Here is a 27,670-nt window from a genome sequence, read left to right on the forward strand (position 1 = left end):
GTTGATCTGATTGGCTATGGCGCACTGGTCTGCATAGACACCGGTCCAGGACAAGACCGACGTTTTTATTAGGTTTTATTTACTGCAGTGTCCATTAATTGTCCAAACACACGGCCGTTTTCCCACTCTATATTGCTATAGAATTTTCACAAATGCCTTAGGGGTAACATGGGGTAAGATGCAATTCAAGAGCAAATGGTTTTCAATAGTTTGTAATATTTATAATTTTTTAAAAACTAATTTATTGGAATATAACCAACCGCCTTTCTTTACTGAATGTGTTTATGATTTCCATCCTCTCCGCCAGGTCAAAGGCAAGTTTTCGGACATCCCATGATGTAAGTCCGAAAAGGGCTCTTTCCATTTTTGGGATATGACTCACCAGGTCACATTCGAAAGAGCCAGTGAAGACTGGTAAACCCACCCAAATGGCTGTGGCCAGGGGTTTTGGCCTGCTGGTCTCAGTGGCGCCTCAGGGTTTTGGGTGGCACATTAAAAGCACGGGCAGCTGCCTTAATCCCCTGCCCAATTTCAATTGCATTCAGGGCACAATGAAGCGCATCTTCGCCATAGCCACCACAATCATATATTTTCTTGTAAACTCTCATCTGAAAATAAAACATGTAAAAGTATCTTAAGAATGGTGGAGAATTGACCCCTAATCTAACCCTAACTCCTATTCTGACCCTAACCCATATTTTAACCCTAACCCCTATTCTAACCATAACCCCTATTTTAATCCTAACCCTGGCACCTATTCTAACTCTGACCCCTAACCCTAATCCTAACCCTGCTAACTGGGGTTTAGCTAGCTATGCTAACTAGCTGGCTAGCATTTATTTCACCTCAGACTTTCTGCTAGTGATGTTGCTAGTGAGCTAACTGGGCTAGCCAGTGCCTAAATTACAGCTAGAAACAAATTATCAGCCATAAAGGGGCACGATGCCCCCAACATACTAACCTAACATATTACTACTTTACTCAAAAACAATGAAAATGTTTCTCTCTAAACAAGTGGATGATTTATCTTAAGGCTTCCATACATACAAACAAATAATGGATCTAACTTCATTTGGATAATATCTAGAACTTTCTCTAAATGACAAAATGCTTACCTCAATATCGTTTTGATGGAATTACTTAAACAATGTTGATGAAACAGATTACATTTGTAGTTGATTGCAAAGTAGGTTAATGGCATCACTTACCGCTCAACTGTAACCCATTTTAAACATTGTTTTTGAAATTGTCCTGAAAATGTGTAATGGTAACTCCTGAAGCCTATTTTCAGGTTGTTTTTTCTAATGCCATTCAAAACAAGGCAAGTTGATCCAGTCATGTCAACCTTTCGTGGTTATAAACAGACTACTTAAAATTTAACCGAACTGCTGGTCAAACCCACTGCTCATATTGTGTTAATTGAAATATACCATATGAGAAGCAGTGAATACAGTAACTTGGTATAAAAAATGTTTTGCATTTGGTTGCCCTCTGTTAGAGGGATGCAATATGCAGAAATCGCTCCTCCAATTCCTAGTTGCTAAAATTCTAATAGTTCGCCTAGTTTCAGTTTATGTGACAGAACAAGCAGTCATTGTGTAGAGAATCATTGTACCATCTAAACCGCTGTGAAATTTATTTTCCATAACCCAAAAGATTGTGTTTGAAGCTGGTGTACAAAACCGAAAGTAAAAGACAAAAAAAAACAAATTTAAGAACGGGAAGCATAGAAATAGCTTACATGGAACAGGTCTATGTGAATTTGGTCGGGTCACCCAAAAAGTTACATATTGTATCTTTAGAGATTGTGGAATCAGCAGGTTCAGCATCATGTGACAGGATACAAATAATTTACAATACATTATAAAATCACATTTTTTGGAAGTAAAGAGAAAGAGGAACCAGTAAAGAGTAAGCATAACCAAAAAAGTGATCTACATGTCACATGTTAGATCTTCCCTCCCACTAAATTGCCCCAGGACAACTCTAAACGTCAGAATTACACAAGAATATGCAACGCTCTTGGCGTTATCCCCTTGCTTTTCCATCTGTCCTGGCAAGAGCAAACAGTGTTTTGAATGTGTCATGAATTTGACTTCTGCTAAATGTGCCTATATAGACAGCTACATAAATCAGAGCTATATGTGTGCATATTACAAATACATCAGTTAATGATGAAAATAATATTAATAATAATAATAATTAGTTTGTTACTTTCTGTAATAAATATACCCTTCTACATGCAGTAAGGATTTTAATGTATATGCACAGTTGAATTTAAATAATCGATATTTTTATAAATTATTATACTTTTTTTAATCAATTCACTGTTTATATTTATATTTCCATAGAGCATTAAATACATTCCATATAGACGAATGACAAACAAATTGATTTTTATCTATTGATCAAATGAGTATGAATAGATACATATCACCATTAAAGATTATGCATAAAATGGACACATGGTCCAATGATTCCATTGTGCACCAAGACGTTTTATAATAACCACTGTTCACAATATCTTACAAAAAAAGGTAAAGATGATACAGAGCTATTGTTATACGATAAAGCTGATCCATCACAATATCAGTCTTTCCCATATTAGCCTTGATACGGCATACTATGGACTAAAACAGAAGAAGTATAAACCTGTGTGTTGAAGCTGCTTCTGCCTCAGCACCACAGAAGGCCAGCCATGGCAGGTCATCAAAAATAAACTTGTTCCCACTCCACCTGTTCAAAACGCTATTAATCTGCTGCCTTCCAATAGAAGGCTTGGCTTTGACCCGGAAGCCAATAGAAACACAAGAGCTGCGGGACCCCGACCAATCCAAGGCAGCATTCTAATGTGTCCTTTCTTTATCAAGGTGCCACTCCAATTCAAGATACTGCTTATTTATTACCCCCGAGGAGAGAGCAGGGAGGAGATATTTGTCTTAAGGAGCAACTGTGAACACTGTTTCTTAGGTGGCACAACACCGGATGTTGATTTTGGAACTGTCACCTTCAGTACAATGGCACAAAGCAGGTGAAGGAAGACAGTGAAGAGGTTTTATGCTGGCACCTGCCCTCTGCTGTCATAGCCAGCTAGAGAGACACCACTGCAGATACCAGTGACCTGGAGTAATCTAGTCCTCAGATAGGGGACATTGGCATCAGCATCATTGTTCATCATTTGAACATCAACAGACTGGATTAAGAAATAAGAACACAATCAACGAATCCGTATTCATCCAGTCTTGGTGAGAGAGGTGAACGTGAACCTTTGTGGGCCGCACTGGGTCTTTTCATGACTGTACCTTGTTAGGTGAGTTGGTGAAATCTGGAAGTGGAGGTACTTCTCATGGATTCCAACATACCGGGGTCTTTCCTGTTCAACAACAGCCTGAACCAGTTCTCCTCGGACTTAAAGGCACCTGTGTGTCAGTATTCAGTGCCCAACTCCTTCTACAAGCTTAACCCAAGCCTGAACAGCCAGCTGCAGGCAGCAGGCACACCCCACGGCATCAGTGACATCCTCAGCCGTTCCATGATGGGCGCTACGGGCACTACCACCCTGCTGTCTGGATACCCCACCATGGGGGGTTTTGGCACCGTGGCCACCCCGGGGGTCTACTACAACCGTGCAGACTACAATCCCTCGCTGGGCGGCTTCACCAAGCCTGGCGCTGAGTGCGCCATGAAGGGTCGCAGTGGCAGCTGCTGGGTAGAGAGCGGGTACGAGTGGAGAGGAGGGAGGCAGCAGTGCAATAACAGTGAGTAACTCCGTACTATAGTCACCTGAACATCACACGACTCACACACCAACTGACTGTTTTTCATGTTTTTCTCAAAGCTCAAACAAATTAATATATTTTGTGTAAATTACTCTGTAACTACTCTGTTTAATTAAAAAACAAATATCTTAAAACATTTGAATAACTTAATTTCTCATAAAAGTTTTTAAATCAAGGTTCTGTTAGTTAAAGGTGTAAATATATTATTGAATAGAGTGTACTGCAGTCTATTGTAATCTATAATGTCATTTTATGTGTCATTGTTTAAATACTGGTTATCACTAACCATTCAGTCTTTCAGTAAAGATAGAGTGTACATAGAATTTGGCTGACTCATTCACTTAACATACATTCAAATATTTTGAATCTGATTACAAGGATAATGCTGCATAGGTCACATAAAACATTTTAAGATGTGAAAAATGAAATATTGAGAAATGTATTGTATCTAATATTATATTGGATCATCTTTGTAATACAAACCCACTAAAAATACAAGACAATTGGTTGTATCTATGTCCTCAAATGTAATATTTGTTTATTCATTTTGATTCCTCCAATATAAGAGAATTTGACTAACTACTACCAATATTTTACAGATATGTAAAAAATTTCTATGTAATTGACCTTGTCATCATTATTTACCTCACTATTTGTATGCAGTCTCCAAGTGACTTAAATTGAAAATAACTGTAATGCATACTTTATTTCCAGACATTGGGCATCTAGAGGATATTTCAGGCAGGAAGAAGCACACCAGACCTACATTCAGTGGACATCAAATATTTGCCCTGGAGAAAACCTTTGAGCGGACCAAGTACTTGGCCGGGCCAGAGAGAGCTAGACTGGCCTACTCCCTGGGCATGACAGAGTCACAAGTCAAGGTAAAACAAAAGTCCCCATATAGACAGATCTACAAGCATGCACTGACTATACACTTCATCTGAATTCATTTAGTAAAAAGGATTACAGTATTGTATAATTGAATGTAAGATGGTTAATCCCACTAAGTAAATAAATTATTTCATCAGGTCTGGTTCCAGAACCGCCGCACCAAGTGGAGGAAGAAGAGTGCCTCAGAGCCCAGCTCCACCCAAGCCACGCAGGGCGAGCAGGGAGGGGAGGCCTCGGAGAACGAGGTGGAGGATGAGGAGTACAACAAGCCTCTGGATCCCGAGTCAGACGACGAGAAGATACGACTGCTGCTGCGGAAACACCGCCGGGCTTTCTCTGTACTCCGCCTTGGACCACACCATGTCTGACACATACACACAAAAGCTCCCACGCACACACAGGCACAGACACACACGCACACATCAGATGTGCATGTTGTAGCAAGAGGTAGGGTTAAACAAATTTTGTAGTACAGACCAACAACTAAATATTCAAGCATGTTAAAAAAATGTCACATTTATAATACAGTAAGTTTAAGGAGAAAAAAGGGTAATGGTTCACATGAAGTGATGCCTTGACGTACAGTATTTGTAACCATAATGGAAACAGAGGGAAGATGTTACCATGAAATGATGGGTGAAACACTTTAAATTGAAAATAGAACTCATCAATGAGTTTCAATGAGGCAAATGGTTAACTGTTATGTAGGAAACCCATCATGATCTATTATCCTCAGCTACACTATCGGGGAATTTTGATGGTTGCATTAAACGTGAAAGGAAATAGTTTATCATGTGTACATACACACTATAGCAGACCAAAGCTGAATAGATGATATGTAAACCATGGATAATGCAGTTGACAGTACCTGTTTGATTTGAATAGAATAAAACCGTCAGGTCAAGGACTTTTTATTTTAGTTCATCAAATTAATTTGCTTGTTGTACTCTTAACATTCAATGTCCATTTGAACTTGTTTCACAGTCAACTGCTGTACTATGAACACAGAATATTTATATTATTAACTTTGATTAATTTAATTGAGAGCCTGGCAATGCTGTTTTATTTAACACTGGCGTTGAGGGCACACATATCAAGATAAGTCTTGACCTTTTATTTCGACTAATGTGTTGCTAATGTCATGCAGACATGCAAGCTTTCATGACATTTGAGGGTTTCTGCGCATCCAAATGAAGTTGCATAAGGATAATGTAAATTAATGATTCCCTTTCTAATTGTACAATAAATTATTGTGAATTATTTATTGAATACAATGGTGCAATGATTTTGTCATGCCTTGGTTTTTCAGTAATTGTTTTCATATAAAAGACAACAATCCCCAAACAAACAACTTATACTGTGTTGTGTCTGAAATCTAAACAGGCATTGAAGTCTATATCAGCAATAGAGTTGTTGATACATTACAAGTGACAGCTAAGACAGATGGGCGGTAGGAAAGGCACAATCATTGAGTAGAAGTGAGGGGTCAAAGGCCAATCCCAATGTGATCTATGTAGTTACCAGGGTGCTGGGATTGGACTGGCTGAACTGTTCTGTGTAGAAGACAAAGCCATCCGACCTATCCACGCCATCACAAAATCAATGCTACTATTCTATTTCATTCACTAATTGAATATCTCTCACCCCTGGCCCCTGCAGCTCAGTGCTGTTTGCCATTAGGACAGATGCTAAGGGAGTATGTGAGGGTGTGCCCAGCACCAGGGAAAAACCTGCATTGTGCTTGATTACTGTTGAAACAATTATGCTATTGTTGATAGTAAAACATCAACAAGATACTAGTCTCCCTAGGCAGACGGGTTGCCTCCCACAATGTGAACAATGTTCCAGGTCTGGGATTTCTGAGACTAACAAGATGTTAACGTCAAGAGTGAGGTCGCTCTTCAGTTCAAGCACTGTCTACATCACCAGATAGAGAGGATATGTTAACAGCAGCACGATACAGACTACAAACTTTGAGAATATTCCCAGATGAATATACTGTACCAGATACATTTCTACTACTAAAAGTTCTATAAAACAGGAGAGAAAAGGCAGTGGTAAAGGCTGGGAAACGCAGCTATGAGAATAGCTGAAGAGCAACATTGATATCAGTCTTGGTATGGTTGGGAAACGAAACCTGTGCTGTATCACTGAATCTAGGAAACTCTCAGAACACCTTAGGCCGTTCTGGTGCAGCTTCATATGAAAGTGAAAATGAAAAAACTGATTTCTGAGAATATCCCAGTTCTGTGAAACTGCATAAGTTCTTCATAAATGAGACATGCATATTCATGTGATCTCCTTTACTAAAATCATTCAGCATCTAGGCCAGGACAGGCCATTTCCATTGTTTTTGTTGCTCACTGCAACTGTACTTTTTCTGCTGATTATTTTGCCTAGCCCTTGATAAATCTAAGGCAACGGTATTGGATCAACATTTGTCTTCCAAAATGCAATAATGGTAAGGATCGGATGCAGAGCAACTCACACTTTCAGTTGGCTTTTTCTTACTTGAGCCTTAAAAGGGTATCGATCGAAACAACTTGGCCAGTTCTGACTGTCCGAAATAGCCAGCCCATTCCACCTTGAGAGGGCACGTTTAATATCCCATCTATTTCACACAAAGTCCTATCAATATGCAGGCTCACTTTTTCTCTCTCCAACCAAAGAGGCATGTCTCAGACTGGGCTGAATTCTCAAACCATAGAATGTGAATAAATAACATGGCTATAATTTTCAAAGTGAAAGTTAGACATTTAGCATGTGTCAAATAAAATAAAAGTTTACCTATTTCAGCATGACCTCTCCAAAACAACTTGCAGTGATCTGTGTGTGTTCCTCCCTGACAACAAGTACAACCCATCTTAACCCAGTTGATGGGAACTGTTTAAGGACACTCCACCACAAGCATTGGAGATTCCAGGCATTCTCGTTTCATAAATTAGGCCTACATTAAAAGGTGTGGTATGTCGTCTATGGTATGTTACAATTGAGCTGCATCCGGTGGTGTCAATAAACATTGTAGTGAAACCATACATAATTAGCTTTATTTGAAATCACATGGCAATGTTAGTGTTATGCAGAGCACTGGTGTGACTGAAAGAGAAAGCCCAATAGTGATCAGAGTTACCTTCCAAAAGAAAAACACTTGCACAACTCTGAGATAAATTGCAACTAGAATGCCAACTGAGAAGAAACAAGTTGGTAGCAATAACATTGACATTGATTTTACAAGGTAGAATCTCATTAAGGGAGAGTTATACGGTAATGTAATTGCAGTGGTCAACATTTATTTACAAAACTGGAAGCATCACAAGAATGTAGTGTTTGTTTGTGTTCGACCAGAAATGACAAACAACATTAGTCCACTCCATCGAACAATACTACTGGCCTCATGTTGAACTCCAAACCAACAGCATTTCCTGGAGGGCATTATTAGAATATGTTGACCATACCATGAATCAACTACTACAAATATATTATTGACAGGTGGGCCTTGCACTTTCCACGCAGACACATCAATTATTAATTGTAAACAAATGTAAGGAAATTTGAGAGGGTCCAGATTAAAAGGATTACCTATACATTTGAACTAATGAATCCTGGTCATATCAGTCTACAATTACTTCACAGCAAATTGAGTGTAAGTCAGTCAACACATACTACAGAGGAAGATTGATTACAAATGATGCACTTTCAACCTCAAAACATAGGGAGTATAACAGTAAAATAAAAAAGTCATTAATATGCATTGATCATTTAAGTGCACTCTGAATAACACATATAACTATTAAAGAATATGAAAACCATGATTATATTTTAAACTTCTTTGAATTAGTCCATAATAAAACAAAATTATGCAAACCAGCCAACCATTTCATACAAAATACAGAGGATGGACAATGAACAAAGATCAGAAGAGGTTGCTACAGCACAAATCAACATAAAACATAAAAAATAGATATAATCAATAAAATAACTGCAACCAAAATAATACGGTGGCTTCAAGCTTAAAATGTTGTGAACTTTGCGTGTGTATGTGTGTGTGAGCATGTGCCTGGGTGTGCATGTGCGTGCTTGCATGTGTTTTGTGTGTGGCTGTGGTATCAGACATCCATTCTAGACACATTCATTTAAAAGAATGGTATGGTAAACAAGTTATAGTTGTTTTGGCAGAAGTTAAACTGATCACAGTAACTGAAACAGTCCAGCAGATGATGCCTTGTAAAACAATAGATGGATCGTTCTACGAAATGAGTGCCTTTTGCGTCCCTTTGATATTTTAAGAATAAATTATGCACCAATATTGAATTTTAAAAGCCTGTTATATTAAATTAAGTGTCCTTTAATACAGACCACACGGATAATTCAATAAATCAGATTTTTTATATGGATAATCGCGTCTACTAAATGACTTAAATGTAATAAAGACTCTAAATGTCCCTCCATGTACCCCACTTAACCCAAACATTTCTCAAAGTTTTCACCATCATTGTAAAGCCCTAGTTATTTTGTTGCTTTGACAAAGTCATTTCTGAAGATAATTATTTATTTCATGTGATTAGTGATTAATTTACGTCTGTCCCTCATTTTAAGGTCAACCCTGGTACGTGAGCTGAACTCTTCATTTAATATGGTTCAACTATTCCTTTAAAAAAATATTTTTTCCAAAAGAAACATTGAACATCACATAGTGTAAGAGCAGGTGTGCTGGTTCTACTCTTTTTGGCCATTTTCTGGTGTTTTGTGGTGGAGAACTGAGTGGGTCGAGAACAACACGTCAACCTTGTTACCCATACAGACAGGCTAGAAATTTTTTAACAATACAATTTTTTTGGGTGAAGCCTGCATTCAATTGCCACTCCTGTCACAAGGGGATTTGTGGCTGATTTAAGATTAAATCGTCAATCCTGTTACTAATAGGCACTTTCTATAGTCATTTTTTTATTTAACCTCTTGAGATGGGAAAACTTGTTTTTTATTAGGTTGAACATGTGCTCTTTATGACAGAATGTTAAAATGCATAATTAAAAACAGAATAACATTCAGTCAGTTCCCCTGAACAAGAGGAATCTCTATTAGCATACTCCTCAATTCTGAGGAGCTACTTCAAAGGACTAGCCCATAGTTTGTGGAATAAAGCACTTCATGGTAACAACGTAGCTGCCTACCACAGTCAATACACATCAGAAATGAAAACAGACTACATAACTGCCAGCTATCATGGTGTCCTGACTTAAGGGAGCAGCAAAATCAAATCATATCAGTGACTGATCTGCCAAGCTTGGCGTCTTGTCTGATGTCAAACATTTTCAATTGTTCCAATTCATTGAGTATTCACAGAAGCTGCAATAGACATTAGCCACCCATGTCTGCTCTGGTGTCCGGTAGAGTAGGGACTAACCTTACAGTTGAACCATAATTGGTTTGTCCATTACATGGGCACACCCCATAATATGTCAATGTACAACCCACCAGAGAGTATACCCAGCAGAGTGGAGTAGCAGGCAGGCAGAGCTCAGTGATAATCAGTATTCAGCAGCATGTAGATGTTATACTTTAGAGTCTGAGAGAATCCAAGGTAGAGGTCCGATGGGAAGGGAGGGCATTTCCATATTTCATACTGACCGGATGGGCTCCGAGCCTGAATCTGGCCCCACTGGTCTTTTACATTATTTTATTGATTTAAGCTGAGTTATAACCACACCATAGCGACGGGAGGAGGTTAGGAAAAAAGCCCTCAGCGTGGCATTAGGGGGCAAATGAAGCATTTTCTTTAAGTAGACTGTTCGAGGGATGAGCTGGGATAGTATGTACGTACAGTGCCTTCAGAAAGTATTCACACCCCTTTACTTTTTCCACATTTTGTTGTTAGAGCCTGAATTAAAAATAGATTACATTTAGATTTTGTGTCACTGATGTACACACAATACCACATAATGTCATGTCAAAGTGGAATTTTGTTTGAAGATCTTTTTTTAAATGAATAAAAAATGTAAAGCTGAAATGTCTTAAGTCAATAAGTATTCAACCCATTTGTTATGGCAAGACTAAATAAAAATAAATAAAAAGCAGATGCTGATGAATATCCCTTTGAGTATGGTGAAGTTATTAATTAGGCTTTTGATGATGTATTAATACACAGTCACTAAAAAGATACAGGCGTCCTTCCTAACTCAGTTGCAGGAGAGGAAGGAAACTGCTCAGGGATTTCATCATGAGGCCAATGGTGACTTTAAAACAGTTACAGAGTTTAATGGTTGTGATTTGAGAAAAATGAGGATGGATCAACAACATTATAGTCACTCCATAATACTAACCTAAATGACAGTGTGAAAAGAAGGAAGCCTGTACAGAATAAAAAAATATTCCAAAACATGCATCCTGTTTGCAACAAGGCACTTAAGTAAAACTGCAAAACACGTGGCAAAGAAATTAACTTTGTCTGAATACAAAGCGTTATGTTTGGGGCAAAGCTTGAAGAATTTTAAGAAGTATAATGGGCAAATATTGTACAATCCAGGTGTGCAAAGCTCTTAGAGACTTAACCAGAAAGACTCAGCTGTAATCGCTTCTACAAAGTATTGACTTAGGGGTGTGAATACTTATGTAAATTAGATCTTTCTGTCATTTTCAATCAATTTGCTAAAATGTATAAAAGCATGTTTCACTTTGTCATCATGGGGTATTGTGTGTAGATGGGTGAGATATTATTTTATTTAATCAATTTTTGGAATTAGGCTGTAACACAACAAAAGGTGGAATACGTCAAGGGGTATAAATACTTTCTGAAGGCACTGTATGTACTGGTGAAATGTATGTTTTTTTAACAAAAGAAAACACAACATGAGATTGCACAGAGAAATGTGTATTATGCTACTGCTCTATTCTGACGAGGGACGCAAGCTGGCCAAACATGCTGACGGTGCATTGAAATACTGTAGCAGCTTTTGTTTATTGTGTTTCTGAATATTTGCTTTTAGCAAACTTATATTGATAATAAACAGTTAAAACAGTTAGAAAATAAATAGGTAAAATAAAAGACAACGGAAAAGCATGCATGCATATTCCATTCAGGGAAGGTCAATACTTAATCGTAAACCTTTGACACTTGAAAACCATTTGATCAACTGAAGTTAGGGTATTTACTTGGCAAGATGCCAGTGTGTGTGTCCTCACGTCTCCTTAATCCCACTTGTGCCCTCCATGACAAGACCATGGCCTGAACATCAGCAGTCCCACAGTCACATATTGTCTTTACGTTGGTCATATTCTATCTAGCAATCTGCCACACATACTCTGGTTCCAATGGTCCATCACTGAAGGTAGGACTCCCAGAAAATACCCCTGCGTATCTGTGTATGTTTTGGCGTCAGACGACTTAAGATATATGGCCCAGTACATGACAGAGTAAATTGTCCGTCCAAAAAATCCATAAGGCTGATGATCAAATCTGTGGTGATGTCACCCAAGCCATGGCAATCAATAACTTGGAGTGAGAGGAGAAGAGAACGTGAGAGACCTGGTTGGGTGGATATTGACTGACTGCATGCACATCAGGGAGAGGCTGGGTCCCGTGACTGGCTAGGAGCTGTTCTGTTTATCCTCTGATACGGATAGTGGAGTGGGAGTGTGATGGTGATGGCCAGTGGGACCAGTGGCTTACCTAAAGGGAGAAAAGTTTATACTCTCTTCACCATCTACAAGGAAAACATGATTTATATAAATAATCTGTTCTTTCAATGTGTAAATGAATGATATAGGATTGGTAAAGGAGTTATAAATTTTTTTAACATAAAAGTCTAAATTGAGTGAAATCCTACTGGATTCATCGATGGAACCAGGACAGGCATGGCAGACCAGAGAATAACATACTACAGTGCCTTGCAAAATTATTCATCCCCCTTGGCGTTTTTCCTATTTTGTTGCATTACAACCTGTAATTTAAATGGATTTTTATTTGGATTTAATGTAATGGACATACACAAAATAGTCCAAATTGGTGAAGTGAAATGAAAAATAGTAAAAATAATAATAATAATAACGGAAAAGTGGTGCGTGCATATGTATTCACCCCCTTTGCTATGAAGCCCCTAAATAAGATCTGGTGCAACCAATTACCTTCAGAAGTCACATAATTTGTTAAATAAAGTCCACCTGTGTGCAATCTAAGTGTCACATGATCTGTCACATGATCTCAGTATATATACACATGTTCTGAAAGGCCCCAGAGTCTGCAACACCACTAAGCAAGCGGCACCATGACGACCAAGGAGCTCTCCAAATAGGTCAGGGACAAAGTTGTGGAGAAGTACAGATCAGGGTTGGGTTATAAAAAAATATCAGAAACTTTGAACATCCCACGGAGCACCATTAAATCCATTATAAAAAAATGGAAAGTATATGGCCCCACAACAAACCTGCCAAGAGAGGGCCGCCCACCAAAACTCACGGACCAGGCAAGGAGGGCATTAATCAGAGAGGCAACAAAGAGACCAAAGATAACCCTGAAGGAGCTGCAAAGCTCCACAGCGGAGATTGGAGTATCTGTCCATAGGACCACTTTAAGCCATATACTCCACAGAGCTGGGCTTTACGGAAGAGTGGCCAGAAAAAAGCCATTGCTTAAAGAAAAAAATAAGCAAACACGTTTGGTGTTTGCCAAAAGGCATGTGGGAGACTCCCCAAACATATGAAAGAAGGTACTCTGGTCAGATGAGACTAAAATAGAGCTTTTTGGCCATCAAGGAAAACGCTATGTCTGGCACAAACCCAACACCTCTCATCACCCCAAGAACACCATCCCCACAGTGAAGCATGGTGGTGGCAGCATCATGCTGTGGGGATGTTTTTCATCGGCAGGGACTGGGAAACTGGTCAGAATTGAAGGAATGATGGATGGCGCTAAATACAGGGAAATTCTTGAGGGAAACCTGTTTCAGTCTTCCAGATATTTGAGACTGGGACGCAGGTTCACCTTCCAGCAGGACAATGACCCTAAGCATTCTGCTAAAGCAACACTCGAGTGGTTTAAGGGGAAACATTTAAATGTCTTGGAATGGCCTAGTCAAAGCCCAGACCTCAATCCAATTGAGAATCTGTGGTATAACTTAAAGATTGCTGTACACCAGCGGAACCCATCCAACTTGAAGGAGCTGGAGCAGTTTTGCCTTGAAGAATGGGCAAAAATCCCAGTGGCTAGATGTGCCAAGCTTATAGAGACATACCCCAAGAGACTTGCAGCAGTAATTGCTGCAAAAGGTGGCTCTACAAAGTATTGACTTTGGGGGGGGTGAATAGTTATGCACGCTCAAGTTTTCTGATTATTTGTCTTATTTCTTGTTTGTTTCACACATTATTTTTTTTGCATCTTCAAAGTGGTAGGCATGTTGTGTAAATCAAATGATACAAACCCCCAAAAATCCATTTTAATTCCAGGTTGTAAGGCAAAACATTTTAAAAAATGCCAAGGGGGGTGAATACTTTCGCAAGCCACTGTATTTGCTTTGGAATGCTGTCCCTCTCATTGAAAAGCTAATTGACAGCCCTAAGTCCTTCCGATGCATAAAGCGAAGCCAGTTCAGAAAGGGAACCTGTGTCAGCTGAGATTGCACCAACTAGATGCTTGTTACAATCCCGCTTATCTTATTTGGCGGTCCATTTAAGCTGACCGGTTCTGCTCAAACATCTTAATGCCGCTTGCTGCTACTGTTAGTATGCGTTTGCTCCCACCACCACCCCAGCCTCCTCCTGTTAGGTTCTGTTTTCCTGCTGGGGGATTGGTATAGTTTACCGCGCTCACTGCTTGCATGTCATATGATATATTGATGCTTTGCTTGGGCTGTGAGCTACCCTGATTTAGCAGAGCCCATATCGCCAAAACTTGCATTATTCATTCTTTAATAAATGGTTAAACATAATGGTGTTTCCTTTCTGAAATGGCTTTCATCACCGTTCGAGCCTCCTGAAGAGGAATCCTCATAAAGTAGAGAACCATCCTATGAAAAAGTCATATAAATGGCAGCAAAACAAAATCACGGCCATAAAAATGCCAATACACTGCCCTGCATGATGCATGTCTCTCTGGCCGGCGATCTGTCTGGTAATGAATTAACAGAGGTCCCACATTGGGCTTGATGTAGCTACACACAGTGACAGTAGAGAACATTCTATAGACATAGATCAACAGAAATGACATTAAGCTACATTATGCACAAAGGAGACAGTTTGTCCACAGAGGCACTTCATCTTAGTTCATCCCCACAGCACTCCACTGGGCCAGCCTGGCCTATGGCTCTCTGGGGAATAAGGCCCAGGAGCTGGAAAAGATTATGGCCTGTGATCGCTCTTTCAGAGTGACCCCCTGGATATGGTCCTGTACACCTACAGAACATCTACTACACACTCACTAGCACATATACTCTTACCATAGAGAGGGATCCTTGTCAATGGCCATTCGTCTTCAGTGCAAAGGACAAGAAAACAGGCTGGGGAAAAAGGAGGAATACACAATGGTACATAAGTTTCCTCCTGTTTATCAAGGGCCATTTTCAAGACCAGACATGTTACATTATATAAACAAACGTTACCTTGTGGTCTCCCATGCAGACATTAGGGCCCATTGTGTTATAAACCACACTGCTCTCTCCCTCATCTCTCTGAAATGAAACACACAGCTGTTTAATAGGCCTGTAGAACATGCCTCTATGTTAAATACATAAATGAATCCATGAAGTGTGGATGGCGGAGTGTTGCCAAGTGACTCACCCTGTGGATGATGTCTTGGGCAGTGTGAGACATGAGAATGCGGTCACACCAGGAGGGGCAGCGAGTGTTCATGTACTGGGTGGGTTTAGTGTAGTCCTCACTGTATGGGTAACTGACAGACAGACACACAGCATGGCAGTTAGAGTCAGCAGTAACACTCCTCAGGCATAGTAACAGTGATCGTAATAGTGACTGGGCTGCCAGGGATGAGGCTTACCTGGGTGGAAACAGGATGTTTTCCTCTGTAATGACATCTTGAAAGGCTGCGATCTCCTTGTCATACTTCAAAATCTGAGGGATATAGAAGGATTAACAATTACTGGAGGTCTGAAAACATGGCATCTGCAAACCATAAAGATCTGCATTATGTGAATATAAAATTTCACCTCGAATTCACCATTACGGAACAAAAATATAAACGCAACATGCAACAATTTCAACAATTTTACTGAGTTACAGTTCATATAAGGAAATCAGTCAATTGATCTAAATTCATCAGGCATAATGTGAATATTAAATTTCACCTCGAATTCACCATTACGGAACAAAAATATAAACGCAACATGCAACAATTTCAACAATTTTACTGAGTTACAGTTCATATAAGGAAATCAGTAAATTGATCTAAATTCATCAGGCATAATGTGAATATTAAATGTCACCTCGAATTCCCCATTACGGAACAAGAAGCTATGGATTTCACATGACTGGGCAGGGGTGCCCACTGGTGGGCCAGGCCCAGCCAAACAGAATTAGTTTTCCCCACAAAATGGCTTTACTACAGACAGAAATACTCCTCAGCATGAAGTGTACCGTAACAGTTTTCCTTAGGTTGGGTTTATTTCATTCATGCCCACATGCCCACAGCAGCTGCACCCGACCCAATCGTAATGCCCATTGTCAATTTGGTTTGACATTCGATATCCATATCGGGCTAGTTAGGGACCATCAGTAAATTACACAATGTACAGTACATTGGACAATATTTTTTTTAGGTCAATGACTTAAAAACCTCACACCAACTAAAATTAATATACAAATATTGAAAGCATTTGATGAGACAACTAGAAGATGTGCAACATGAATACTGTGTAACATTGTGTAATTTATTGATGGTTCCCAACTAGCCCTAGAGATAGGCTACCCAATGTCAAACCAACTTTGCCACGGTTGCACACCAGCCAGCTGAAGCTAATTGGAGAAAGAAGTTGGCTAGCATTAGCTAGCCTAGGCGACTTCAAGACAAGACCTGGTTAGACTGTTTCAAGTTATCTAAAAGGGTGAGTGACTAACTGTGTACTGTTTTGGCAGAGTGAATGTACAAACGCTTGCCATGTGCGAACACACACACACACACACAAGACACCCACATTATACAACCGCCACAAGACAACTCTCGTTTGGCTTCAGTCATGGCCGCTGCATTTCTTAATGACCAACCCGAAAAATGGGGCCAAATCAGGAAGTTCAGCCCCCCTTTAATGAAGTATCTTCTGTGGTTGTTTTCTGATTAGAACTGGTAGGGAAGAGAAAGGGAAGGGGGATACCTAGTCAGTTGCACAACTGAATGCATTCAACCGAAACACCTCGGGGGGGGGGGCTGCCTTTATCGGCGCCAAGGCATAAATGATTGCTGTCAAGGCAGCGAGCGGTAGACCATGAGATTAATATGGGTGGGGTTGATGTATACAGTAGATAATGTTCTCACCGCTCTGCCGTTGTCCTCTGTGAACACTGCTTGGTGCAGGTAGGCAAATATCTTGGTCTCAATATGGAGAAGAACCTTGAGATGAAGGAAGAGGGGATACAGTAAACGTCTGAATCTGAATAACAACAGGGAGACAGTAGGATGGAAGAGGTGGATGGATGGGGAGACTCACATTGTGGTCATTGTCCTTTTCCTCACAGATAATTTTTTCCACCTCATTACTGCTGTCCTTCTTCACTGTCTGCACCTCTGCTGAAGTGGACAAGTTCTGGAACACACACACAGTTAGGTCAACAAAAACTCAATAGTCAGCTGACCATTAGTAAAGTTTCCTGATTTCTGATTCTCATTAAATTCTTAAGGAAGTGGGCCATGTAATACCTGGACCAGGCTAAGGGTGTCCAGGCGGAAGTTGAAATCCCCAAACAAGAAGAAAGGGAGTGGGGTGTAGCTGCTGTCTGATATCCTGGAAGGAAATGACAGCTGTATTAATCGAAGTTGTCTCATTGCAAAAGCCTTATATCTCTCAAGTAGTTGCACTTGATTGTTCTCCAAAGCTGAGAATGGACAGGCTTACCTGTTGATGACATATCTGAGGGCCTTTTGGCGGTTGTCTGAGTAAATGGAGGGACTGGCGTTACAGGCAATGAGGTTGGAGGCATCATGGAAGAGGTGTACGTTGACTAGGTCCAGACCCCTGCCGAGAGCACACACACACACACACACACACACAAAGTGAGAAGTGGCAGGCGGATCTATGAAAACAATTGGGAAGATATTTGTTCTTGCCTTCTATCAAATCTAGACGTGTGTATGTGTGTGAACTGTTCAGTGGTAGTTACGAAGAGCTTACTTATTAGTGAGTGCACTCGGGGTAATGCTAGTCCACAAACAGACACATTTGTCTCCTGTGCCAAGCATTCACTCCTTTTCTGCTGCTGCCACCTCAACACAATTAATGTGCATCCAACAGGCAGGCTGTGTTTACTTACAGGGTGACCTTGTAGCACTCTGCCCATGAACTCCTTTTGTCTAAGACCGAGTGGTAGTGACACAGGAGGGCAAATAGTAACTATTGTGCAGAGGAAACCGATGGTGTTTGCTGAGCTTCAGCTTCAAACACTGCAGTAGCAATGAGCAATGGGCTGACAGTTGGCTGTGACTGTTTGAGCAGCCTCACTCTCTGTGGGTCCCTGTCTATTGATGAGCTGTGATAGTAGACAGTAGAGTAGAGTAATGTAGAGTAGAGTAGAGCACGTACTGGTTGTGAATGATCCACCGGGTCCTCATAAAGCCCTTCCTAGACCATTTGAACTGCAAAACATATCACACAACAGAAGCTATACCTATGAATGTTTGTATGTGAAATGTTCAACAAATAGCACCATTTAACTAACTCATTGGAGGGCCATTCTGGTAATTATTGATAATTCAATACAATTTGTCTCATATCCCTGTCAGATTGGGCAGACTCCCCCTTCAGCCCCTATAGACCCATTTGTCCCAACACCTCCCAGCCCACACACTTACATCGGGCCAGAAATTCTTCAGGAATTTTTCTTTCTCCACTGTGGTTACCTCATCCAGAGAGCCTACATACTTGTTCTGTCCAGACACTGCTTTAAAATCCTTAACTGTGAGAGGGAGAGAGGTGTGGAAGGGTAAAAGAGTGAGAAAACATGCAAACACAAATCAGTAAAGTGATGTCCAGCTCATAACAGCATCATATGTGATCAGAGAACCTATAATCAGGCCATTAGGCAGTGTTTGGTCGCTGTGCACTGATCTGACTGGCGACACAGAACATGGCAGGCCTGGGATGTTTATGGCTCTTCCATAAGCCTTTTCTGAAGAGCTTTTTCGTGACTGGACTATGCAACAAGAAAATAACACATCTCACTTTCAATTCAGATTCCCTGATATGTCTGGGCCAAAAGAGGTGGCCATCACCCGGCGGCATTCAAAAGATGATCAGACACGTTGTATAAAAATACAGCGAGGAATCGCCAGACTGACATACAAAATTGCTCTTACTTCCTCCTAAACTCTTTTGTGCCAAACTCTAATTATATTATAATCATGATATATTACAAAGGGCCAAGTTTGCACACCAGGACTGATGCAGATGTTCTGAAATTATCGCCATGTGCAGGGCCTGAATGGAAGTGATTCATCATAAGGTGATAACAAAATGTCATTCATCTTTTGTTATTCAAAGTGAATAATGATGTCATACAGATATGATTGTAATGTCCTTACCATTAAAATCATATTGGTAGATGTTTTTCAATGACTTATGGATGAAGTACATGCTTCCCAGGGCCTGTAAGGACAAAGAATACAATTCAAGCTCCGTTAAAACAATTGCTGACAATGGCAGTTTGCTGCATTGATGATAGTATAGAGTTTGATTTAAGTTTGCAATTTGATGATGTACATTAGCTAGTACAGTACAGGTAGTCTGATTTTTTTGAGGTAGTGAATATAGTACGTCTGATTTTCCAATATTGCAACCTTCAAGAAATACCTTGCACAGTTTTCACTTATAGTTTGAATCCATGCCAAGTTTCAAGTTTCAATGTCATAATTTCTTGCGAAACAGCTTTATTTACTTCAACATGCTCGAGACATGCAGCTAGAGCATGCTGGTCAGACTTCACTGGTAAAATACAGTCATAATAACTTAAAGAATAAAGATAAAGAAACAACTTAATGTCCGGGTCAGCAGGGAGTGTAATCCAACATGATCTGATTCCATAGTATTTACGTCATTATCATCATTAACCATCCCAATCTTCAGTAGTTCTAGTCTCCTTCCACACACACTGTCACACACACACACTGTCACATGCACACTGTCACACGCACACACTGTCACACACACTGTCACACACACACCCAGCCCTCAATTCTCCCTTTTTCAAGCAATTATATTATGCTCAACTCAGTTTTCTACACAGAAACACAGTCTTACTGCAATAACATGTACACAGTACACACACATATATACACACTTTAGCACCCAATCATCCCTGACATGGCCTGACAATTTTGACTGCTTCACTGATCTGATTAATCAAACCCTGAGATCAATAAAGAAAATTAAAACAATTAAAAAAGGTATTAAGCAGTACTGCTGCTGTCTGCCTCCGCGCTGGCTGCGACTCGGGGACGAAGAAAAATCTGGCGGCACCCAGAGGGTCTCGGGCATGACGACCCGCTCTACACCCTCCCTCTGCCTGGCAAGAGAGATCTCTCCCTGAAGAGACCATTCATCTTCACTGCCAGAGCAATCCTCATTTAATGGGATGGAGCTGTCCCTTCTCCAACTAGCCCGGGTGACCAGCGATTAGGGACAGACCTGTCCATGTTATGTTGGGGGAGGAAGGGGGGTTAGCGGAGGGAGAGGGGGTACGGACTAAATGGAGGGTCTCGCAAGTTCGTTCAAACATCGACTAATTAAACTGAATCCCTCAGTTATAGCAGTTATTAAATCACATCAAGTTTTATTTCGCGATGAGCATTAGCTCAGTAGAGAAGAAAACATGGTGGCAGTTTTAAGAGTGTTTACCAGCTAAGGAACATTGTATAATGTACTGTATATATAGTGAAAGTATCAATAGCATTGGATATTTTTGTTGTTGATATTCTTAAAACCATAAAACTGTTTTATGACTGTTAAAGTCTGCTGTGCCTTTTCAAACCTTAATGTCACACACATACACACACAAAAAGGTTCTCCTCCACATACTCTGCCAACCACCTATCTTCATCAATCAGGTTTGTGCACAGTTTAATAAAAAACTATCGACTTACAAGTGATTTTTTTTTATCAAAACACCATTTGTACAGGGAATGCATGCATGCCTGCCCCCCTCCTCACAGCCCTTCTGAACACAGAGACCCCCCCCCCCCCCCTCCCATCCATCCATCAGCCTTTCCTGGCCAGGGAGCTGATGATCCACAGCCGAGGAGAAACAAATTGAAAATCAATGTGGGTGGCACAGGCAAAATGAGAACGAGGCATTGGGGGATGCAGCCCTCTTAGGGCAGGGGAGGAGGGGCGCAGACACCCCAGCACAGGGAAAACATAGTCCCAGCTGTCCGCCACTCCCCTCAGCCCTTATTTATTGTTTACAAATGGGCTGGGATCAATAGTTTTAATCTAGAGTTTAGTTTATTGACTTTGGCCTGTCTGCCCACACCTGGCCATTGACTTTCCCCTCCACTTCACACACCTCTGAGTGTGGACAGATCCATTGACCCCCACTGTCAGGGCTCCAGTGTTGGGGTCTCACCTGGGTAGGGTTAGGGTTAATACTGTGCCACTCTGCACGTGAAAGGGGAAGGACCCTCCCAGGACTGGAATTATGCAACAACCCATTCGGAACCAGGCTCTACTATGATGTTTAGAATGTGGCTCAGAATTAGAAACGCTGGCAAACAGTCCTTATTACAGGTACAGAGGCTTTTGGAAAGGAGGGTGAAGATGGAGTTGGTCTCAGAGCTAGTGTCACGATCGTCGGAGGAAGTGGACCAATGCGCAGCGTGGAATGTGAACATACTTCATTTATTTGAGTCACCACACGAACAAAACAACAAACGATCACGTGACGTCCTTGGTTACACTACACAAAACCAATACGGAACAAGATCCCACAAATGACAATGCCCAAACGGCTGCCTAAGTATGGTTCCCAATCAGAGACAACAAGCAACAGCTGATACACGTTGCCTCTGATTGAGAACCACACCGGCCAACATAGAAACAAAATAACTAGATAATAACCCTAGCACACAAAACACATAGAAACCACACACCCTGGCTCAACATAACAGAGTCCCAGAGCCAGGGCGTGACAGTACCCCCCCCCCCCCAAAGGCGCGGACTGCGACCGCGCCAAACATAAACCGAACAGGGAAGGGCCGGGTGGGCATTCCTCCTCGGAGGCGGTTCCGGCTCCGGGCATGACCCCCACTCCCTCTCTTACCCCCCAAAGCGCCCCTGGTCCGGTCTGGCCCTGCTGGCCGGAGCTGGACTGAACACTGGTGGAGCGGATTGCTCTAGCTCCGGAGTGGAGCAGCTGACCGGTGCCGGACCAGGCACCGGTGGAACAGGCACGGGCTGTGCCGGACTGACGACGCGCACCACAGGCTTGGTGCGGGGAGCAGGGACGGGCCGGACCGGGCTGACGACGCGCACCATTGGCTTGGTGCGGGGAGCAGGGACGGGCCGAACCGGGCTGACGAAGCGCACCACTGGTTTGGTGCGGGGAGCAGGAACAGGCCGGACCGGGCTGACGACGCGCACCATTGGCTTGGTGTGGGGAGCAGGGACGGGCCGAACCGGGCTGACGAAGCGCACCACTGGCTTGGTGCGGGGAGCAGGGACGGGCCGAACCGGGCTGACGAAGCGCACCACTGGTTTGGTGCGGGGAGCAGGGACGGGCCGGACCGGGCTGACGACGCGCACCATTGGCTTGGTGCGGGGAGCAGGGACGGACCGAACCGGGCTGACGAAGCGCACCACTGGCTTGGTGCGGGGAGCAGGAACAGGCCGGACCGGGCTGACGACGCGCACCACAGGCTTGGTGCGAGGGGCAGGAACATGCCGGACCGGGCTGGCGACGCGCACCACAGGCTCGGTGCGAGGGACAGGAACAAGCCGGACCGTACTGGGGACACACACCACTGGCCCTACGCGGGGATCAGGAACGGGCCGGACCGGACTGGCAACACACCCCAGTACCTCTCGCCGTGCCTCTACATTCTCCTTCCCCCTGGTGACCAGTGACTCCCGTAACCTGGCGGCCTCCTTTGTCAACCCGCTGAACCACTCTATCCCGGCCTCCTGTTGCCCCGTCGTCCACGGCGTGAGCCCCCCCCCTAAAAATGTTATGGGTGTCTCTCCTCCCCGTGGGCCAGGCCTCCATGGCTCTCGCCAGACTCTCGCTCCTCTGCTCCAAAGTCCAGCCTCTCTCCTCCTCCCGCGGCTTGACCCAGTCGAGGTTGATATCCTTCAGAGTCACCTCTGGCGTTGGCTCCTGGACACGCTGCTTGGTCCAGTTATGGTGGGATCTTCTGTCACGATCGTCGGAGGAAGTGGACCAATGCGCAGCGTGGAATGTGAACATACTTTATTTATTTGAGTCACCACACGAACAAAACAACAAACGATCACGTGACGTCCTTGGTTACACTACACAAAACCAATACGGAACAAGATCCCACAATGACAATGCCCAAACGGCTGCCTAAGTATGGTTCCCAATCAGAGACAACAAGCAACAGCTGATACACGTTGCCTCTGATTGAGAACCACACCGGCCAACATAGAAACAAAATAACTAGATAATAACCCTAGCACACAAAACACATAGAAACCACACACCCTGGCTCAACATAACAGAGTCCCAGAGCCAGGGCGTGACAGCTAGCAGTATGACAGCTGTGGAGATTGAGACAGACAGCCTCCTGCAGCTCTTTAATGACAGTTTAGTGCTGAACAGACACACAGTCATATACTGTAGTTACATTTAGAGAGAGGTGGTGGGCCAGAAGATAAATTAGGATAAGACCAGGGGAGAGCCAAGACCAAGTGTATAAACCACCCTTTAAACACATGGCCTCTGTGTGTACTCACACTTTATAACTTTCAAAATATACACTTCATCATACTATAACTTTGAGAAAAATTCCCACCCGCATACTGTCACGTTTCAATTAACTATACAAAAGGATACAACAGTTAAGTGTGTTGGTATTTCTGTTCCTTTCAAAGGTCAAATATACAAGCTCAGCATGTAACCCAAAGTCCTGCCTACACACGGAGGTCAAAACCAGGGAAACCTCCAACCGGGATTTTGGGAAAACCAGGGAATTTATTGAAAGTTCCAGGAATTTTGCAACCTTAGCTCAAACTATACTGAACAAAAATATAAAGGTAACAAGCAACAATTTCAAAGATTTTACTGAGTTACAGTTCAGATAAGAAAATCAGTCAATTTAAATAAATTCATTAGGCCCTAATCTATGGATTTCACATGACTGGGGTCACAGATACCTTAACAAAAAAGGTAGGGACGTAGATCAGAAAACCAGTCATCATTTGGTATGACCACCATTTACCTCAAGCAGCGCGACACATCTCCTTCGCATAGAGTTGACCAGGCTGTTGATTGTGGCCTGTGGAATGTTGTCCCTCTCCTCTTCAGTGGCTGTGCAAAGTTGCTGGATATTGGCAGGAACTGGAACACGCTGTAGTACATGTCGATCCAGAGCATCCCAAACATGCTCAATGGGTGACATGCAAAATGTAATTGTGTTAGTTGTCCGTAGTTTATGCCTGCCCATACCATAACCCCACCCGCCACCATGGGGCACTCTGTTCACAACGTTGACATCAGCAAACCGCTCGCCCACATGCGCCATACACGCTCGCAGATGAGCTTCCCTGAGACGGTTTCTGATGGTTTGCGCAAAAATTATTAGGTTGTGCAAACCCACAGTTTCATCAGCTGTCTGGGTGGCTCTTCTCAGAACATCCCGCAGGTGAAAAAGCCTGATGTGGAGGTCCTGGGCTGTGGAGGTCCTGGGCTGGCATGGCTACACGTGGTCTGTGGTTGTGAGGCCGGTTGGACTTACTGCCAAATTCTCTAAAACGACGTATGGTAGAGAAATTAACATTTAATTATTTGGCAACAGCTCTGGTGGACATTCCTGCAGGCAGCATGCCAATTGCACACCCCTCAAAACTTGAGACATCTGTGGCATTGTGTTGTGTGACAAAACAGCACAGTTTAGAGTGGCCTTTTATTATCCCCAGCACAAGGTGCACCTGTGTAATGATCATGCTGTTTAATCAGCTTCTTGATATGCCCCACCTGTCAGGTGGATGGATTATCTTGGCAAAGGAGAAATACTCACTAACAGGGATGTAAACAAATTTGTGAAATTAAGCTTTTTGTGTGTATGGAAAATTCCCTGGGATCTTTTATTTTAGCTCATGAAACATGGGACCAACACTACATGTTGCATTTATATTTTTGTTCAGTATAATATCACCCTAGTTCCAACGGTCAAATAAACTGTGAGACCCTACATTAATGATAAACCTGAGCTGTCCAGTGGGTTGGGGTCCACCACCATTCACTGCTTTCATGTTGTTGAAGCTTGGTCCTCGGATTATACTATTGAGAAAAGCAGATACTTATATATTTAAATTGAATGCTTTTTGTAAAAAAATATGGCTACCCTGTCTATGTAATGAAACGATAATGTAAAGCCTCACCCTATGATCATGTTTAAAATACTCATATCATGTTCAACAAGGTGAGTGTATCAGGTATGCTTGAAAATAAATGTATAATTATTTAAGTACGACCTTTACAGAATGGATGTCCTGAAGATAGCATTTTGCTTTGGCAAGCAGAAAATGTATATTGATATTCTAAATGCAATATTCCCTCTGTTTCTCAGTCTAAAAATAAACAGGGCATTTACAAGGGAGCTGTAGTATGGAGCAGGGCCCCACCTTGTGGTCACAGAGATACACTGCTGTCTGAACAATAATTATACTGTAGTAGGAGATACTAGCTCTTCTAAAGGCTTGCACACATTGCACCGAATGTGGATCTAGCATTTATCTACTGATGGTTCACCGCGCTGTGTTTTAGGGACCACCGGCTGTAGACGTCTGACAGCCTCATTTTTCACGCGATTCTACATGTAAAATCCGTGCAAACCCAGTTCGCAAATTACGTTCAGTGGTGCTAAGTACTCTCGGCCAGCAAATGTGATTAGTGTGTCTGATCCCTAAAGACAAAGACACCAAAGGAAACTCTTGTAAGGATTTCCACAACATGCCATTGCTTTACCTAGGCCTCATGTCCATCAAGCTCCACTGTTGGGCATTACTATATCGATGTTCATGTCAAACAACTGAGTTGGTGTAACCCTAGACCAAGCATGGTGGTTATAGAGTCTCTCAATTCAACTTAAGTCAGTTGATCAGTGCAGCCCTGTATAACTCACAGTGAAGCTGTCCACGTTCTTGAAGTGGTTGTCCACATAGGTGCAGACCCTGTCAAAGTCCCTCATCTCCTCACTGGACTCAATGTTCCTGAAGACCAGAGGAGGAGAGAAGAATAGGCTGAACACTGCTGCATACAATATCACAGTGTCATTACTTTTTAGGGACTTGGTCGTCTGGTGGGAGGTGTGGACAGTAGATGTCTGAGGTTATGATAACATCATATAGTCTTTCACACAGATTTTATGACCAATTTTTCAGATAAAATCCCTTCTTTCACATCACCTGCCAGAGAAATCATGAGAGTTATGCTGTTTCTCAGATAAAATAGTCATAAAACTATAAGGAGTCTGGGTGGCATTTATGAATACTTTGGAACGTGAACCATAGAGTTTGGCACAGTGATGTCAGTGATATCTTACCAGAAGAACTTCTCTACATGGCCCATGTTGACCATGTAGTCCTTTCCTCCAACCTCCTGGAAATGCAGGGCGATGAAGCGTGGTTTGTGACTCTGGACAGTCTGTGAAAAAACAGAGACATCAGGCAGGCCGTTAATCTACCACAATCATGTGCCATAATGGTGGTAAGTGTGGGGCAAGCTACTGAATTCTGATAAGTAACTGTTATTTCTTAAGATTTATTTTACAACTTTGGACTTTTACTATGCATAATGTGTTGGCTAAATAGTAGAACGTGTCTTCTTCACCTCTTTGGGAATGGAGCCAGTATATAATGACTGATATTGAAAAGCTTGAGTAGCAAGGACAGTTTATAATGCCCATATCTGGTCAAAGTCCACCATCCAGGAGTGTTCATGGTTCAGTCACAGAATGAGTGGGTGGCTTAAGGTGTTTGCATTTCAACAGTAAAAAAGCTGACCTATGTAGTAACAGTAAGGATCCATTTAGTTGAGGATCCATACTATAGTGGACACCTGAGAGGGATCCCAAACTCACCCCCAATAATTCTCGCATCCAGCCACTCTCAATCTCTCCCACCTGTTGGTTGAAAAAAAGAAACATTTTTAATTCGCACATGGTTTCTACCACTTAGCCTAGAGTCAAAAATAATAACTGAACAGTTGAGAGATACAACACAAAGGGCATAAACATAATGGTTTAAATGAGATCCTGGGTGTTATCATGTCAACCCAAGTGTACCAATCAACCCGACCAGACACCTTTCCTCTCCACTGACCAAAGTGCATGTTTAATAATGTATTAGTACTTGACAGTGGAGGATAAAAAACATGCAGCCAGGTGGATAAACAAAACACGATACAGTTTTGTCAAACGTTTCGGTGGGAAATACAGTAAGGTTTATGCAGACACGCACCATGATTGACCGAACAGGTAAGATTATATGTTGAACACTTTACCAATGCAATACACAATGTTAATCTGAGATTAAACTAGCAATTTGTCCTTCCATTTTGTTTAATGACTGTTCTTCAATGAAACATTTCCAGGAAACCCCTGTGAGCAACTG

At 42.0% G+C, this 27,670-nt stretch overlaps 2 protein-coding genes across 2 annotated transcripts in view; one reads left to right on the forward strand and one right to left on the reverse strand.

The window, feature by feature from the left end:
- Positions 1–3,346: 3,346 nt before the first annotated feature.
- nkx6.3 (NK6 homeobox 3) lies at positions 3,347–5,316 on the forward strand (the record flags this gene model as incomplete). The annotated part of the gene is made up of 3 exons (XM_084180802.1): positions 3,347–3,758; positions 4,494–4,663; positions 4,811–5,316. The coding sequence occupies 3 exons, from the start codon at positions 3,347–3,349 to the stop codon at positions 5,039–5,041; spliced, it is 813 nt and encodes a 270-aa protein (XP_084036928.1). The 3' UTR covers positions 5,042–5,316.
- A 6,089-nt stretch (positions 5,317–11,405) lies between these two features.
- Positions 11,406–27,670, reverse strand: part of LOC311144550 (inositol polyphosphate-5-phosphatase A-like) — a 32,263-nt gene continuing 15,998 nt past the window's right edge. The window contains exons 2-16 of the mRNA XM_084180580.1: positions 27,139–27,180; positions 26,602–26,702; positions 26,182–26,269; positions 19,408–19,471; positions 18,679–18,782; positions 18,410–18,462; positions 17,726–17,845; positions 17,530–17,614; positions 17,321–17,416; positions 17,149–17,223; positions 15,658–15,731; positions 15,441–15,552; positions 15,263–15,331; positions 15,101–15,160; positions 11,406–12,339 (exon numbers count right to left, since the gene is read on the reverse strand). Coding sequence (XP_084036706.1) covers positions 15,119–15,160; positions 15,263–15,331; positions 15,441–15,552; positions 15,658–15,731; positions 17,149–17,223; positions 17,321–17,416; positions 17,530–17,614; positions 17,726–17,845; positions 18,410–18,462; positions 18,679–18,782; positions 19,408–19,471; positions 26,182–26,269; positions 26,602–26,702; positions 27,139–27,180 — 1,125 coding nt within the window. The 3' untranslated portion in view covers positions 11,406–12,339; positions 15,101–15,118. The remainder of the gene's footprint in view (positions 12,340–15,100; positions 15,161–15,262; positions 15,332–15,440; positions 15,553–15,657; positions 15,732–17,148; positions 17,224–17,320; positions 17,417–17,529; positions 17,615–17,725; positions 17,846–18,409; positions 18,463–18,678; positions 18,783–19,407; positions 19,472–26,181; positions 26,270–26,601; positions 26,703–27,138; positions 27,181–27,670) is intronic.

This window comes from Coregonus lavaretus (genome assembly GCF_964263955.1).
Source record: "Coregonus lavaretus genome assembly, chromosome: 17".
In the NCBI taxonomy this organism is placed as follows: domain Eukaryota; kingdom Metazoa; phylum Chordata; class Actinopteri; order Salmoniformes; family Salmonidae; genus Coregonus; species Coregonus lavaretus.